Below are 16263 nucleotides of genomic sequence, written 5' to 3'. Positions count from 1 at the left end.
GACAACAGAAAAGGGTTATTTGACATTCCCGCATCTTGTAAAGTGTAAGAGAGAGCGTTTCTCTATTCCTTCATGTAGAAAACAGCAATTAGATGTCATAGTCGTAATGAAATCCATAGATACTGACAAAATGTAATGAAAATGTAACTTTTTAAGACTATTTACTATGAACAATAGAAATGGCAATTAAAAGAGTTCCAACATTTCTATCTAAAAATCTACTCTCTAGGTCAACATTACGTGTCCACTTTGAACAAACATGATATATAAAACTCTGGATTAATTAAAAAGCCCTTGTGAGGTCTCTTGGCAGGAAGCCACTCAGCCTGGGGTTATCCAGCTTCTTTGTCCTTTTACAGAGGATATTGGTAGCCATCTTGGGGTCTGATGATTTCACAGCTGCAAATCAGCACTTCTTTTCTTTCTAGGCAAAATGAGGTGGTTTCTTGACCATTTCTTTTATTTCCTTTTTTTTTTTTTTAACATTTACTTTATTAGTTGAGAGAGGGAGAGAGTATATGTGAGCAAGCAACTGGGGACAGAAAGAGAGAGTGAGTCCCATGCAGACTCTGCACTGAGCACAGAGCCCAACCCTGAGATAGCAACCTGACCTGAAACTAAGCGTGAGATGCTCAACCCACTGAGGCACGCCCCCTCCTTGACCATTCTTTATCTGAAATTGGCTTGTTTTCTTTGTAACAAGCCAATTTCAGATAAAGAATGGATTCTCTCTATTTATCCCCCACCATGTGTAGTGGATCTGTGAAATCTTAAAGGGCAGTATCTGAAGAAATGTAAGACATTACTCTTTCTACATTTTTGAATAAAGCATTATTTTAATTTTTCTCTGAGCTGTTACTGAGTTGATCTGGCGTTCAGAAGCCTTTGAATGGGGCAGGAGGCAAAGGAATGAAATGCTCTTTTTTTGTGGGCATTAGATATCCTAATCAGTTGCAATCAGTTACTTTCCATTTTGTTTGTCCTCCTTGAGTACTAGATAAGGCTTTTGGTTAAGTTTGTCCCTCCTTTTCTTATACATTTCTCAGGAATTAGAAGAAAATACAAAATTTCCAAACCCTTGTATTCAATATTTTCTAATTTTACCTTGATATCTGTTATTATATCTATCTGTCATGTGCTTGGAATAGACTGGTGCCCTTACCAGATACTGAGAAGTAGCTTTTGCCAAGGCTGTGGGGACCACAGAGATTAACTTTAGGTGATATTTAAGAGAACATGGGGGCTACAGTCATGAAACTGGAAAGGAAAGCTTCCTGCTATGGAACCTCTCAGTTTTTTTGCCATCCCTTCCTGCCTCCACAGGCACCCCACACATTTCTCTTTCAAGCATGGTGTTAGGCACATAGATGCATTTAATTAACACTAGATAGAGAGGTAGATGGATTTTTTTTGATTAATAATGGGAAGATTTTGTGGGTTTGTCCTCTTTGATTAACATTGGTGAGGTAGCTAGGCAGATTCTGCACTTCTCCTGTTGTGATGGGCAGTAGAAAACTTTTGACCAGCTTTTCTTCAACTGTCCCTATGGCTGTTTCTCCTGCAATTTCAAAAGAAGGCTAGGAAGCTTCACTTTAGATTAATGTCTCACTCTTTCACTTGCTGTGTCTTTCTCTCTCTTCCCTCCTCCACCCCCTTCTTTCTTTCTCTTCTTTTCTCTCCTCCTTTCTTGCTCCCCCCTCTCTCTTCCTTTCTTCCTCCCCCTCGCTTATGCTCATATAACTACTGTATCTTTATGGAACCACAACTGCCTATCCCACCATGATGTTCTCTTCTATTCAGGGGGACAACCCTCCTTTGTTGGGAGCAGCGTATCAAAGTAGATAAGGTGAATAAAATTTAATGTAACACCTACTATTTGTACAGTGCCTTCTGTAGTTTACTGTGCCCTTTCATACATAACTACATTATATCATTTGGTCCTCACAGTCACAACCTCCCTGGTATTATGATTGTACACATTTTATAGATGATAAAATTGCACTTCAGAGAGGTTCACCAGGTCATCAGGGTCAGAGCATATGTGACATTTCATTTAGATTACTGTTTTGGTAGTCACTTTTCCAACTGGAGACTATGGCTTGGATTAGTTTATATGGTGTCATTATTTACCTGGGTTTCCTTCTTGGTGGCACAGAAAAACTATAAAACCATTTAATTAGTCTGATTTACTTTGGATTTCCTTGATAAGAACATTTATTTTTTTTGGCATCTATTTTTAGCTATTTTTAACCCATTCCCCAACTGTAGTTGAGATTCAGAAGTCCTTTTGGGAAGAATACCATTTAGAGATGCTTGCTTGCTTCTCTCTATTGAAAATGCCCCCTCTGAGGTAATTTTTAAGTTGTATTACCTTATAGTTGAGCCATTACTTTTCCTTCTCCTTCCCTCCAAGTTATAATTCCTCCAACATTGTTTTTTTTCCCCCAAGATTACTTTGAGTATTTTAGTTTCTTTCCATTTTCATGTAAATTTTAGAATCAGCTTGTTAATTTCTATACCTACAGAGCCTGCTGTGAATGATTGAGATTTTGTTGTACCTGTAGTTCTCTCCACATTCCATTATTGCTACCCAAGAAGCCTGAAGAGCCCCTGAAATGTAAAAGCCCAAAGTAGAGCTTCTTGGGGCAGGCATCCAGGGACTCCCATGTTCACTAGCAACTAATGAGTTTGGCATGAATTAGGAGTTGCTCGTGTCAAGTTCCATCTTAGAAGTGGGAGACTTCCATACTCCTCCAACTCCACCAGTCTAACTGATGTGAACTTTCCTCTCTGCTGTTTTTGAAGTAAGTTGTTTACTATTCAGAATAAAAATTAGGGGATGCCGACCTGTTGAGAGTGGGCATCTAGAGATGTTTCTTCTGTCCCAGTCCTCTTCACTTACCTACCAAACAAGACCTCTGATGTGAGCTAATGACTCAAATGTAAAAGAATTAGTTTTTTCTCAGTATCTTCTATAGACATTAAAGTGAATAAGACCTTAAATCTTCTGGAAAACTGCTTACCACCATTTCCCACTGTATTATATGTTTGTACTTAGAAACCCACAAGAAATAAAAGTACACGTGAACAAACATACATGTAGAAAATTAAATACTTGTGACATTTTTATGAGTCTGCATGTGCATTTCTGCCATTAGAGCAATTATTTCTTCATGAAGCCTGAGGGATTTAGGTTTTTCTGGGTAGAAGATTTTTACCCAGTGCCTGTAATTTTACAAAGAAAGCTTTCATTATACAAGGTAAATTTATATGAGTGACTTCTACTGCATGAGTTTGGTAAAAGAAGAATAGTGTGTATTAATTTATTTACTCAGATCCCTCTAGGGATTTTTATAAAATGGTTTCTTAAAAAATACAATAATAATATCGCATGGGTTATTAAATCATAGGAATTAGGGAGAAATAATTAAGTTGAGAAGGTAAAGGAGTTCCTGGAGAGAAATGGGAATGTCCATTTTGGCCTATTCATTGGAGAAGTTACTTCTCCAGCTTTGCTGGCTCTGCATACATGATTATATTCAGATTTACACTATTTTTAACATTATTATATAGATGGAGAACCCAGTCAGGGTGTTATGCCCGAGTTTCGCGTCTGAGAGACCACCAAGGAGCCAAGCACCGATGCAATTACACGAGGGTTTATTTGACAAACTTAAGCTTGGGCCCAAGTACACCCAACGCAGGGAGTAGGGACTTGGACCCTGAACCAGATTACAGTCAGAGTTTTTAAAGGCAGAGTAGGGGTGAACTCGTGGGTGGGTGAGGACCAAGGGGATGATGTAAGTCTCTAAGAAATTTTGGAAGCAAGGTCTTCAGGACCTTGAGGGGCTAGCTATTGTTGGGAGAAAGGTTATTCATTACCAGTAATAAAAATCTTCTCGTGAGACCCTTGGGTCATATGCTTGGGAATGATTGCTGACACTATCTTGGAGGTTTAGAGATAAAGTTTCACACTTCTCCTCTCAAGTGCCCTTGTTAGTGAGATTTGGGTTTAGAAGAAATTTATTTCCATTTCCTTCTGCCTCAGCCTCCTTATGGTGGGGAGGGCGACATTAGGGCTTGGGGAACTGAGTTATTCGCCTCTGGAAATTGTGCTATTATTAAATCTCTAGGACATTTGTAAAACAAGGGAGACTCCTGTCTTGCAGGATTGTGATCTCTGCAAGTTAACTATTTGTTTTTCTTTTAGGGCAGCCAGGTGTGGCTGAGGAATGTCACACATATTACCGAGGGGAGGGGAGCGGGTGGAGAGGGGGTGCAAGGTGCCAGCTTTTGCTTTGCTAAGATGGCTGTACTTATGTCAGGGCTAGACTCCAGGTGGGTACAGCCTTGTTTTTCTTGGCCTCCACAAGGGATTTTCCCAAGATGACATTTCTGACCATCACTCATCTCGTTAGATGGTGGGTGACCCTTCTTCAAGGTGTATGTGCAGCTGAGACTTTGCTGGGTCTGATCAGAGAAGATCCATCTTGGCAAAGTATAGGAATCTTCCTTCCTTCTGCCACAAAGGACTCCTCCCTGAACCTTTGCTTTAGAGGTCTTATGTGAACTAACTGCTCTCCGCTCTCAAAATCCCAATGGTGAGAGAGGATATTGGAGAATGCAGTGCACGTTCCAACCTCAGTACTTAAGTTAGGTTTTTGTGTCACTTTAGGTCACCCCAGAATTAGCCATAATGCCTCTGTAATTTCACAGGGATGCCTCCTTTGAGTTTCATTTCACTGTGCCCTTTTATCTTCAGTATATACAAGCACCATTCTATAAATAATATTGTTGTAAATTTTTATAAGGTTGTTAGTGCCTTTAAATATTCCAGGTGATAAAATCTTTTTTATACTTTAATATCAAGGAAAATTTGTCTGTTAGCAGATGAGAAGAGATTTATAATTGTATTCCACCAACTCTAGCTAGAATTTAACAAGTCTGTCACTTTTGAGGCAGTGGTGGCATTAGCAGTTTCTGAAACTCTGTCCACAGTAGAAATCACATTACCATTGTAACAGAGTTGTTTTCTTCACAACTTTGAAAGTAGGATAGTAATAGTTATTAGACCTGCCACTAGATATTAGTATTTAATACATTATTAAAGAAGCAAAGATATTGCACCACAAATTTGTTTTTTCAGTATTATTTCAATTAGTTTCTTCTATAATCTTTCATTGTTTTGTTTTATGCATTTAAAACCACCGTTCTGAATAGGTGCCCACAGGCTCACAAGGTAGCCAATGGTAGGAGTTCATGGCATTAATCACTGGACTCTGAGACTGCCTTCCTGAGGTGTGTACATGAGTGCTTCCTGGCTCCCTCCAACCTGGTTCAGAAGTTCCCTGTAGTGAAGTCTGTGAAGGGTTCCTTCGTGCCTTCAACTGGGCATTCTTAATACTTTGCATTTTGGTCAAATATGTCTCTCTTTCCTACCAGCTTTTGAGAGAAGGGACTTTCTCATTCTTTTATTTAATCCTCAGCACCTAGCAAGGTGTCTTACTTGTAAGGAGCACTCAGTAATTGCTTAAGTGTCACTTTTTTCTATGTCCATCCTTGCATTGCTTTTCCTCTTTGCATCACTTGCTAGCTGGTTCTTGGCTCTTTGGCTTGGAATTTATACTTGTCAGGTAATGGTGATTTCTTTCATCCTGTTTTGTCCCTTTCTTTCCCTATTCTTTCTTTCATTTTTTTCTTTCTTTAAATTTTTTGTAGTTAGCCTATTGGATGTTGGTGTGCCTTTGATGAACCAATCCAGGTATTAGGAACATCTGTTTCTCCTTACTCAGGTTGTGATCATTGATAGTTAGCAGTCTTCCCCCCCCCCCCCCCCCCCCCCCCCCCCCCCCCCCCCCCCCCGCCAAGTATGGCCATTTATTTCAACATCAGTAGAGTCTTAGGAAAGTTAGAGAGCTTTGTAAGAAGGGCCTGTTTCCTTTCTAAGCCCACATCTGAAAGCAACATAGTGGGGAGAGAACTCTTCTACATGTAAACAATTGGATCCTGTTATTTGTGCTGCACCTTATAGGTGAATTAGTATGATAGGATATCATATAGCAATGAGTATAGCAATGAGTATAGCAATGAGTCCCAGAAAGATTTGTTGAGGGGTTTTGTTTTTATTTTGTTGCTGTTCTTGGTTTTTTAAAATAGAACCCCAAACCTGAGAACAAAATGTGTTCATTTTACTGAAACAATATGTCTTAGGAATCAGTAATGATTATTAAGAACAAAATAAAGATGCCTTTTTTTTATATCACATTTGGCCTAAATATAAGAAATTGAAGTTAACTCAGATGAAATTTTTTAACTAAATTTATGTGTCCTTCTACTTTACAAAGTGTTACATTTTAGGTCATTCTTTTATGTTATTTAAGTGAAAAATAAATGAGAGCATTGTCTTTTATTAAATAATTTGACTTCAGCTTTTTTTGAGCACATCAGTTAAGTAGACCTGACTGTTATTTAGAGAATTTAGAAACTTGCAAGGACTCTTATATTTTATTACACTTAGTGTTTTCAATAATAATTAAATAAACACATAATAGAAAGTACAGAGAAGTACAAGAAAGAGCAAATAAACTGTAGTGGCTTAGAACAATGAGAATACTGTAGCTGGTGATTCTGTAGGTCATACATTTAGGCTGGGCTCAGCTGGGTGGTTCTTTCCTTCCAAGCAGATTGCCTCATTCATCTATGGTCAGCTGTAGAACTGCTTACCATTTTCTATCTGGGTTCATGCCTAGGGCCTCAGATGTGACTTCTGGCCCATGTGATCTCTCATCTGTCAGTAGGATAATTGAGTTTGTTCAAATGACAGCAGAAGGGTGCAAGCCTTCTTGGGCAAAGGCATTAGATTGGCATACTTCTGTTGTATTCTTTTGGCCTAGGTAGGCCGGGTTGCAAGACGAACCCAGATTTGAGGGGTGAGGAAATGGAGTCCAGCTCTTGATAGAAGGAGCTTCAAGGTCTCATTGCAGCAGATGCAAAAACAAGAAGGAGTAAAGATTATGGGTATTTTTGCAATTTACCACAGTGTGTATATGTGTGTTACATGTACATATGGAAAAATGGACTATATGTGCAATTATACGTTTTTCATATCCAGATAGACTCCAAATCCTAGTTGCAGTTGAATTGAGTATACCGAGGAGATAAAATTATTTCTTACTTGAGAAATTTCTCAGTGCATATATAGAACAAAGGAAGTACTCAGTAAATAAGAAAAGAAAGGAAAAGAAAAAGTAACTTCTTTAGGCAAGTGTGTGAATTCCATTAGGTCCACTTCCTGGTAGGTTTCATTTCTCCTCTGATTTTTGTCAACGTTTATTCTGATGGTTGATGATACCAGGACACTCAAGATAGAAGAGTGTCTGCCTCTGAGCCCCATGTTAGCTTCTCACCATCTCTGAGATCTTGGAAAAGTCCTTGACTCTGTACCTCAGCTTCTTCATCTATTTAATGAAAATAACTATGTCACAGCGTTATTGGGAGAATTTAATTAACTCAGGTATATGAATGTGTGTTGGTAACTCTACATATGTAATTGTGCCCCAAAAACTCTCTCATGCTTTTGTGAAATGTCTGTTAACATTTTCCTACTTAACATTTTTTCCCGCAGCATTTCAAAGTGGCTCTAGCCTTCTTTAAAAGAAGTTGTGCTTTTTTTCTCCCTTAAAGCACTCTTCATTTCTGCTTAGTGCATGTTAAAGGAAATTTAACTTCCACAGCCTTAGCCTGTGTACTAATCTTCAAAATACCATAGCCATTTCTATAATCTGATGGAACCTCTTGCATAACGTCTGTCTTCTTTGATCAGAAATGACAATGTTAACATCAATAGATTCTTGTGCTTTTCTGACAGGAAATATTTTTGAGAATGTATAATCAGTTATGGGTATGCTTGTCAATAAATTTTCCCTGCAAAAATAAATCAGAAAGCCTATCAAAATAGCATTATGGGGAAAATCTGTTTTCCTTAGTAATCCCATGAAATGTCATGCCTAAAGCTCATGGAAATTTTTATTTAGATGAAGGCATTTAATTTGTGTGTTGACCGTCTTCCCAGCCAGCTAGTTTGCATAAATTTCAGGTCCTATGTAAGAAAAAGGTGGTTATAATCTAGAGTCAACCTTTTCTCTATCATTCTGTATTGTTTCTCTTTCCCTGACTGACCACTTACACTTGCCAGACCCTGTGATTTTCACCATAAACCTTCTTTATTCTCCCCACCCACCCACATACATGCCTATCCACCCCAAGAAAGAGTAACATCTTCCTACAACTCCCCTTTGTTTCCCTTTCCCTTTTCTGGGCTGTGAATTAGAATCAGTCTTCTCCCATTTTGAAAATATATCTGTACCCACTCTCACAGTTTGTTCATTTTTAAAAATTATTTATTCTTTCTTTCATTCATTCATTTGTTGTTCATCCAGCAGCAGTAGTTATACATGCTGTGGTGGGTACTGTAGGGAAAAAAAAAAAAAAAAAAGGCATGTAGGCCTGGTGCTGATGCATGGATTTTATTCTGCTGTAGGAGGAATAGTCAATGAAACTGTAATTTGGGCAGGGTTTTAAGGGAGTTGCAAACACAGGCTTTCTGAGCATTGTGGGTAGGGGAGGAGGCCTCCTTATGCCTTCTTTCCTAAGGACCATAGCTTTGTGGCCACGTTTGACAAGACTTAGAATCAGAAGTAGATGAAGTAAAGAGCAAGGCAGTGATGGTTTGGGGCTGGATTCAGCCTTGTTATGTGAAATCAGGGTGCTGCAGTCATACATGCCAATTACTGAGGGACAGCAGAAAAAAGTGGCTTATTAACCTGGGGCTAGCGTCCTAGGTATGTTGTCCACTTACAAAAATAAAACCAGTTAACAGTTGCTAAGAACCAGTTGCCCATGAGTCTAGGTAGTTGATGTACTTTATCCTGTTTTTATAGCAAACCTTTAATGTAAGTATTTATCCCTTCTACAGATGAACAAACTGAGGCTGATAAAGGTTCAAGATCACAAGATCACACAGCTAGTAAGTAGCAGAGCTTAGAACTCAAATCCAAACCATTGTTTCCTTACAGGGTTAATTCCCAATTTTAATAAAATATGCACAAAGAAACTAATACCATAATGAAATACAGTACTTGCAGTCCTGAGCATGAGTGTTTTTAAGTCAGTTTGACAGAGAGGGACATCTGCAGAAAGTGCTGCCATTGCCACTTAGGGCCACTATGTATGGTCACACAGGTTGTAAATTTTGCCTCCTACGGTTGGCTGTAAATGGTACAGTCTTAAGGAACAGTCATGGGCCCAATTTTGGAGTTAGATCACTACAGACTGTGCTTTTATTCACATTTCATTATTACATTTGAGTTGTTTTCTTACTTTGAAAAGTTAGATATATTTGAAGGGGTTGGGTGAAGAAATGAAATAGGAAACTAGGTAATTATTTCAGCACATATAACATACTGTGGCCTAGCTATTAATGATTTCTACTTCACAGGTACCGGGATGGCTTAGTTGGAAGAGTATACCACTCTTGATCTTGGGGTCATGAGTTCAAGCCCCATGTTGGGGGTAGAAATTACTAAAACAAATAAACAGAAAACTTAAAACAGAAAACTTATAAACAAAACAAATGTTTTCTACTTCAAACATAGTGCACTTACTTACTGTTGTCTTTTATTGAGATGTTTATACACCTAACTGACTATAACTATTAGATGTTATACACCTAATTATTCCCCAAACAACCCAGCAGTCACTGGGGAATGATTTTGTTTTGTTAGGCATGTGAGAAACTAGATGTCAGAGCTCACTCTACAACTAGGAGACTGTAGGAACATGCTTGTTGGGAGGGTGTCGCCCCTCCATCCAAATCATGAGCATTTGTCCTTAGTTCCTTACTCCAAGGTTTCATCTCCCACCTGGCCAGGTGTAATAAGCTCCCCACTCACCTTCTTCACCTATAGCCATATAAATCTGGATCACTTTTCTTCTATATTTAAACCTCTCAGTGCCTTCCTTAGGCCCATAGGATAATGTCCTGACTCCTTAGGAACTGCCCTTCTCCCTTCCCCACCCCACCCCCATAGTCTGACCCTAGGCCATTTCTACAGGCTTCTACCTTGTCTTCTCATCTCCCACATAAGAGCAAGATGTGGGGAGAGTAGGAGACTCCTGCTTTACAGATGCCAAGTGCCAGCTAGTATATGTGGAGGGAATGCCAGAGCAGCAGAACACAGCATATCGCCACCATCACAGTAAAGATTGGATCAGGCACAGCTCGTCAATGGATGCTAAACCTAAGCAGATGTATATAGGAACAGGATATTTGCATGGTATTAAAGTTTCTCCCACATATTGCTTCTTAGTTGTAAGGGAAAAAACAGTGATTGTAATGTGGAGAGATTGGACTACAGTTTGTTTAGGATCAAAATTAAGATCACCATTGAGAGCAGAGAGACAGACATGCGCCTCCAGAAGTGATATCCTGAGAAGAATATGACATTATCTTTGTAGTGTTCTGACCAGGAACACTAACCCTAATCATGAGGAAACATCAGGCAAATGCTCAATTAAAAAAGGAGGGAGAGGGAGTGTTGTATTCTTCAGAAGTAGCACTCATGATCACAAAGACAAAGAATGGCTGTGGAAATGTTCCAGATTAGAAGGGGCTAAAGAGAAGCAGAAGCAAAGTGCAGTACCTGACTTGATTGGATCTTGCACTTGAGAGCAGGGGTGGAGTGGGGTAGTTGGAGAAACCATGAAGATCATTATTGGCTCAGTTGACAAAATTAGAACATACATTGTTGATTAAAGTATTGTATCCATGTTAGATTTACTGAAGTTAGTAACTATAACAATACTGTGGTTATGTAAAGGGAAATCCTAATTTTTAGAAAATACACAACTGATGTATTTAGGAGTAAAAGCCCATGATATATGTAGCTTATTCTTAAATTGTTCTGGGTGGACTATATATATATATATATATATACATATACACCCAATTTTTAATATATAAATATCATGTATATAAAATAGAGACAGAATATGCAAAAAAGAAATGGCAAAATGTTAAAAATATTGATAGATAACAGATGAATCTGGGTAAAGGGTCAATAGTATGTAGGTATCTTTGTGTACTACTCATATACTTGTAACCTTTAAGTTTGAAATTATTCCCCAATAAAAAGTTTAAAAATTAAAAATACATATCATGAGCATGTGAATTTTTTTCCTAAATAAATATGTATTTTATTTTCTTCCCCTACCTTTTATCTCTCTCCTGTTTGTTTTCTCTCCTTTTTCTGTGCCTCTTCTTTTAGAAGTCCAAGGCTGGTGAGAAGGGTATCTCTGTGGGGCAGACGGTCATCACAAAGCATCGGAACACCCGCTATTATAGTTGCAGGGTGATTACTGTGACATCGCAGACCTTCTATGAGGTCATGTTTGACGATGGCTCCTTCAGCAGAGACACATTCCCTGAGGATATAGTGGTGAGTAAATTCCTGGGGTCCCTGCTCCCCAGTTCGTTTTTTTTTCTTTTCTTTTTTTTCTTATTAACATAAGTTAACTTATTAACTTTTTAACTTATTAACATTTGCCCAGAGGTACAGGTCTGTGAATCATCAGACTTAACACATTTCACAGCAGTCACCATCACACATACCCTCCCCAATGTCCATACCCAGTTCATTTTTGTATAACTAAACCAGCCATACCTTTCAGCTGTCCTGCTTTTGGCTTTTGGAGTAACTCATTTCACTTAATATTTGATCCAGGTGTGCTTTTTGGCACTACAAAGAAGTATTATTTTCTAGGAGGTTCTCAGTGTTCTTCATAGGCGTCATATGAACTTAGACTCATCTTCCCAAATTCTTTTAATTAAATGAGAAGTGTATGTGTCCAGGAAACATAAAATGCAAATTCACCTATTCTTTTCTGTTACAGAGCATGAGCATATTTGAATTCTTTTATTACCTCCTTTTCCTTATGCTTAATTGGAAAATATGGCTTTTATTAATCTGACCCAACAGTGATATCTGTGATTCAACAGAAACCTCTGTGCATGTGTCATATGGGAATAACAAAAAAGTCACACAGGAAAGAGATGGTGACTTTTACTGATCTTCTTAACTGGTCTGGTGTATATAGGAGGAGTAGGTGTGTGCGTATTCATGTCTGTCTACTTCTTCTGTCCCCCCCATTAACACCTTGGCACTTAGAGAAACTAGTGAATGTGTCTCACAGGCTTGCTTTTTAATAGGATGTTTCACAAGAAGACGACTGTCCACAGAAGGTTTTTTGAAACCGGGGTCAAATCACATACCTGAGACCAGGGTTATTCTAGTGGTCATCTTGTTCTCTTTTGTAGTTAAGAGAAATGTCATTTGGGGAGAGCCAGGCCTCAAAAATGTTGTTGTAAACTCTGCTTTATCTTGGGTCTGTTGATGCTTGCTCTTGTTTATACTTGGACAGACATTTCTTAATTACTCCTTAATAATTATGTGTTATGTGCAATTGATAATTAAATGTAACTGTAGGAGATGGCTCATAAATATTTCTTGAATTTTGAATTCTTGAGTTTTGAATATTTCTTGAATTTTGTTCTCCTGGGGCAAAAGTAACATTGATTCAGTCAGCTTTGTTATGCTTACTTTTCTATGCCATTAAGAGGCACAAGTATGTAAACAAAGTGACCTTATTTGAAACATTTTTAAAGTAAATGAATTTAGACAAATAAAGAAATGCGAGGATTTGGTTATACAGCCAAAGGATGAATTGTGTTTCGTTGCAGAATTCTACCTGGAGCTTTGCTTTACTGCATAGCCGTTGCATTCATCCGCACCCAGGTGGCTTGCTCTCCTGGTTAGAATTAGTTCTTTCTTTTTTTTTAAAAGATTTTATTTATTTATTTGACACAGAGGGAGGAGAGAGAGAGCATAAGCAAGCCCAGTGGCAGGCAGAGGGAGAGGCAGAAGTAGGCTCCCCACAGAGGACGGGGAGCCCCATGTGGGACTTGGTCCCAGGACTCTGGGATCGTGACCTGAGCCGAAGGCAGAGGCTTAACCAACTGAGCCACCCAGGACCCAGGCGCCCTAGAATTAGTGTCTTGAAGCACTCAATCCACAGTTACTGAGAGCCTGCTGTGTGCCACCACTAGGTGCTGGGAAAGATAATGAGAATTCGTGTGATTCCTGCTCAGTCTCAGGGGAGGCAGGTTGGTAAATGGGTACTTTCTATACCATGTGAGAAATGCAGTAAATGAACCAAAATCAACTTAACCACCTGCTGGGTCCAGAAGAATGGACTCCACAAGATTCGTCAGGCTGACGCGGACATGTACCACCGGCCAGTACTTCATCAAGAGTCTGTTGTGCTTGAACTGATTTCATCCTCACAACCCCACATGCTAGTCACTACTATTTTTTACATTTTGCTGCGAGGAAACTGAGGCATTAGTAGGTGAATAACTTCTCCAAGGTCACACATAGCTAATCAGTGTCAGGGAGAGTATTCAGACCCAGAGTCTGGCTCCGGAGCCTCTGTTCTTAACCCCGGGAAGAAAGGAGGAGGAGGGATATGCAAGGGCGAGAAAAGCAGAGAAGGATGCAAGAGACCAGGCCTTGGCTTTCAGCCCTGCCCAGGTCCATGCTCACTTAAGAACTGGCCTTCCTTTGTGCAGGCTGTGACCACTGAGCTGGCAGAGTTGAGGAGTTTTTCCTGGGCGTTGTGGGGTGGGATGGGAGACTTCTGAGCAAATAGTTAGGTCTTTATCCATGGTAGTGTTTTAATGAATCCTAAATTCCCTTTCACTTCACAAGTCTCTACCATTCCCAGCTGATTTTAAGCTTTCCTAAAATGTCTTTAGCTTGTATATTGGAAAAGAATGTCTGTGATCCTGGAAGTTTTTTTGAAATTCTAAAAATCTCTCCTTTGACACCTTCTGTTTCCTCTCTCTGTGAACCCCATACAAAAATGATTTTGAGTATGTGTGGGCGTTGTGAGAAGAACACAGGTCCTAAAATTCATAGAATTGTTCAGGAGCACCTTGGCTTTTAAGTCAGTAAGAATGAAGAAGCAAAACTCTTTATAGCTTGATTAGCTATTATGTGGCACATTTGATAAGGATTTGAGGTATAGCAGTAGGTTGTGTGTGTGTTTGTGGTCACAACTCGAGCCTTCGAGGGAGGGGCAGCAGATGCGTGTGACTGAATTTGTATGAATGATCATTTCTGCAGGGAAAAATAAATTATAATAATCTGCGAGCAGGTCTTCTCTTTTGTCTCATTTTGTCTCCCTTAATACTCTGCCATACCCCTTCCGCTCACTTGCATTTTTGGTTCCTTGTTCCAGGCCTCTTATAGAAGTAGGAATATTTCAATCATGTTTTATTTCCAAATTTCACTTTTATTTTTTTAAAATTTTTAAATAAAAAGATTTTATTTATTTATTTGACAGAGAGAGAGAGATCACAAGTAGGTGGAGAGACAGGCAGAGGGAGAAGGAGAAGCAGACTCCATGCTGAGCAGAGAGCCAGATGCTGGGCTCCATCCCAGGACCCTGAGATCATGACCTGGGCTGAAAGCAGACCCATAAGCATAACTGACTGAGCCACTCAGGTGCCCCAAATATCACATACTTTCTATTAGTATCACCATTTGATGGTTGCTGTGGCCTATTTATTTTTGTTATCTTGGCAAGGAATGAGATATCCCCAGCTTTACTACTTTGGTGGCTCTATAGGGAAGAGTTTTTTCTAGCATTGTTTTAGTCAGGGTTCTTCAGAGAAACAGAACAAATGGGGGTTGTGTGTTTGTATTTAATATAATAAATATGTTAAAACTATGTATATATAAAGAAGCTATATATATAAAGATTGTGTGTGTATATATGTTATATATATGAAATTTTAAAAAACTTTTATTTAAATTCAATTTAGGTAACATATAGTGTATTATTAATTTCAGGGGTAGAATTTAGTGATTCATCAGTTGTATATAATACCCATTGCTCATTACATCAGGTGGCCTCCTTAATGCCCATCACCCAATTACCCCATCCCCCACCCAACCCCTCCTGCAACCCTGTTTGTTCCCTACGGTTAAGAGCCTCTTATGGTTTGCCTCCCTCTCTGTTTTTATCTTATTTTATTTTTCCTTCCTTTCCCCTGTGTTTATCTGTTTCTTAAATTGTACATATTGATGATACGGGACATTACGTGATTATGGAGGCTGGGAGATCCCAAGACCTGCAGTTGGCAAGCTTGAGACCCAGGAGGGCCAGTGGTTTAGTTTCAAGTCCAAGTCCAAAGGTCTAAAACCTAGGAGAGCTAATGGTGTAGTCTTAGTCTGGGAGCCTGCAGGCGTGAGATCCATGAAGAGCGGATGTTTCATTTCAAGTGTAAGGCCCAGAAGACTCAAGTTCGAGCTCCAAGCCAGAGAGGGGGGATTCCCCTTACTTGGGGGGAGGGTCAGTCTTTTGTTCTGTTCAGCCTTTAATTGATTGGATGAGGCCCACCCAAACAGGGAGGGTAAGGAGGGTAGTCTGCTTTACTCAGTTTATCAATTCAAATATTAAACTGATCCCAAAATACCTTTAGAGACTCACCCAGAATAATGTTTGACCAAAGACTCTTTTCTTTCCCTTGTCGTGAAGCTCTGATTCTATGGCAGAGTGTAGTTTCCTTTTCCATAAAGCAGCCACATTGTTTTGGTTGGCTTATAGCACACTATGGATCCACTCCGTTAGCCATATACTTTGTCCTCGTCATCATCTAGCTTTCCCTGGATTTTATAAGGCAAACTTTTAAAATTTAAAAGATCATCAGGGATTGGTTGGGTTCTGTGTTTCTTACTGAAATTGAGGAAAGCTGCATGATTAAATGCCTTTGTAGTGTAGTATGTCAACTAGATTGGTTTGAGATGGGGAATTTGATGTTGTGTTTTAAGATATAATGTGTATAATTAAGTATGTTATAAATCTATTCACATATAAATTATACTTATTCCTGTATATCATATAATGCAAATATACTCACAGCACCATTTTTCAGGCCCTTAGTTGCTGCAATCATCCCACTTCCAGTTTTCTTTTTTAAATATTTTATTTATTTATTTGACAGAGAGAGATCACAAGTAGGCAGACAGGCAGTCAGAGAGAGAGAGGGAGAAGCAGGCTCCCTGCTGAGCAGAGAGCCCAATGTGGGGCTCGATCCCAGGACCCTGGGATCATGACCTGAGCGGAAGGCAGAGGCTTAACCCA

General features: G+C 39.2%; 1 protein-coding gene across 8 annotated transcripts in view; it reads left to right on the top strand.

Moving 5' to 3' along the window:
* The window catches only part of KDM4C (lysine demethylase 4C), a 391065-nt gene that overhangs the window by 306026 nt on the left and 68776 nt on the right, over positions 1 to 16263 (top strand). For 7 of the 8 annotated variants that reach the window (XR_004381223.1, XM_032845562.1, XM_032845566.1 and 4 more), the window contains 2 exons: positions 8975 to 9025; positions 11325 to 11495. Coding sequence is in view for 7 of the 8 variants with exons in the window: in XM_032845562.1 (XP_032701453.1) it covers positions 8975 to 9025; positions 11325 to 11495 (222 nt within the window). In the remaining variant the exon portion in view is untranslated. The remainder of the gene's footprint in view (positions 1 to 8974; positions 9026 to 11324; positions 11496 to 16263) is intronic. The other variant, XM_032845561.1, reaches the window with a different exon arrangement.

The sequence above is a fragment of the Lontra canadensis genome, unplaced genomic scaffold, assembly GCF_010015895.1.
Source record: "Lontra canadensis isolate GAN:19392208 unplaced genomic scaffold, GSC_riverotter_1.0 scaffold165, whole genome shotgun sequence".
In the NCBI taxonomy this organism is placed as follows: Eukaryota; Metazoa; Chordata; class Mammalia; order Carnivora; family Mustelidae; genus Lontra; species Lontra canadensis.
This window is presented reverse-complemented; position numbering and strand designations above follow the sequence as displayed.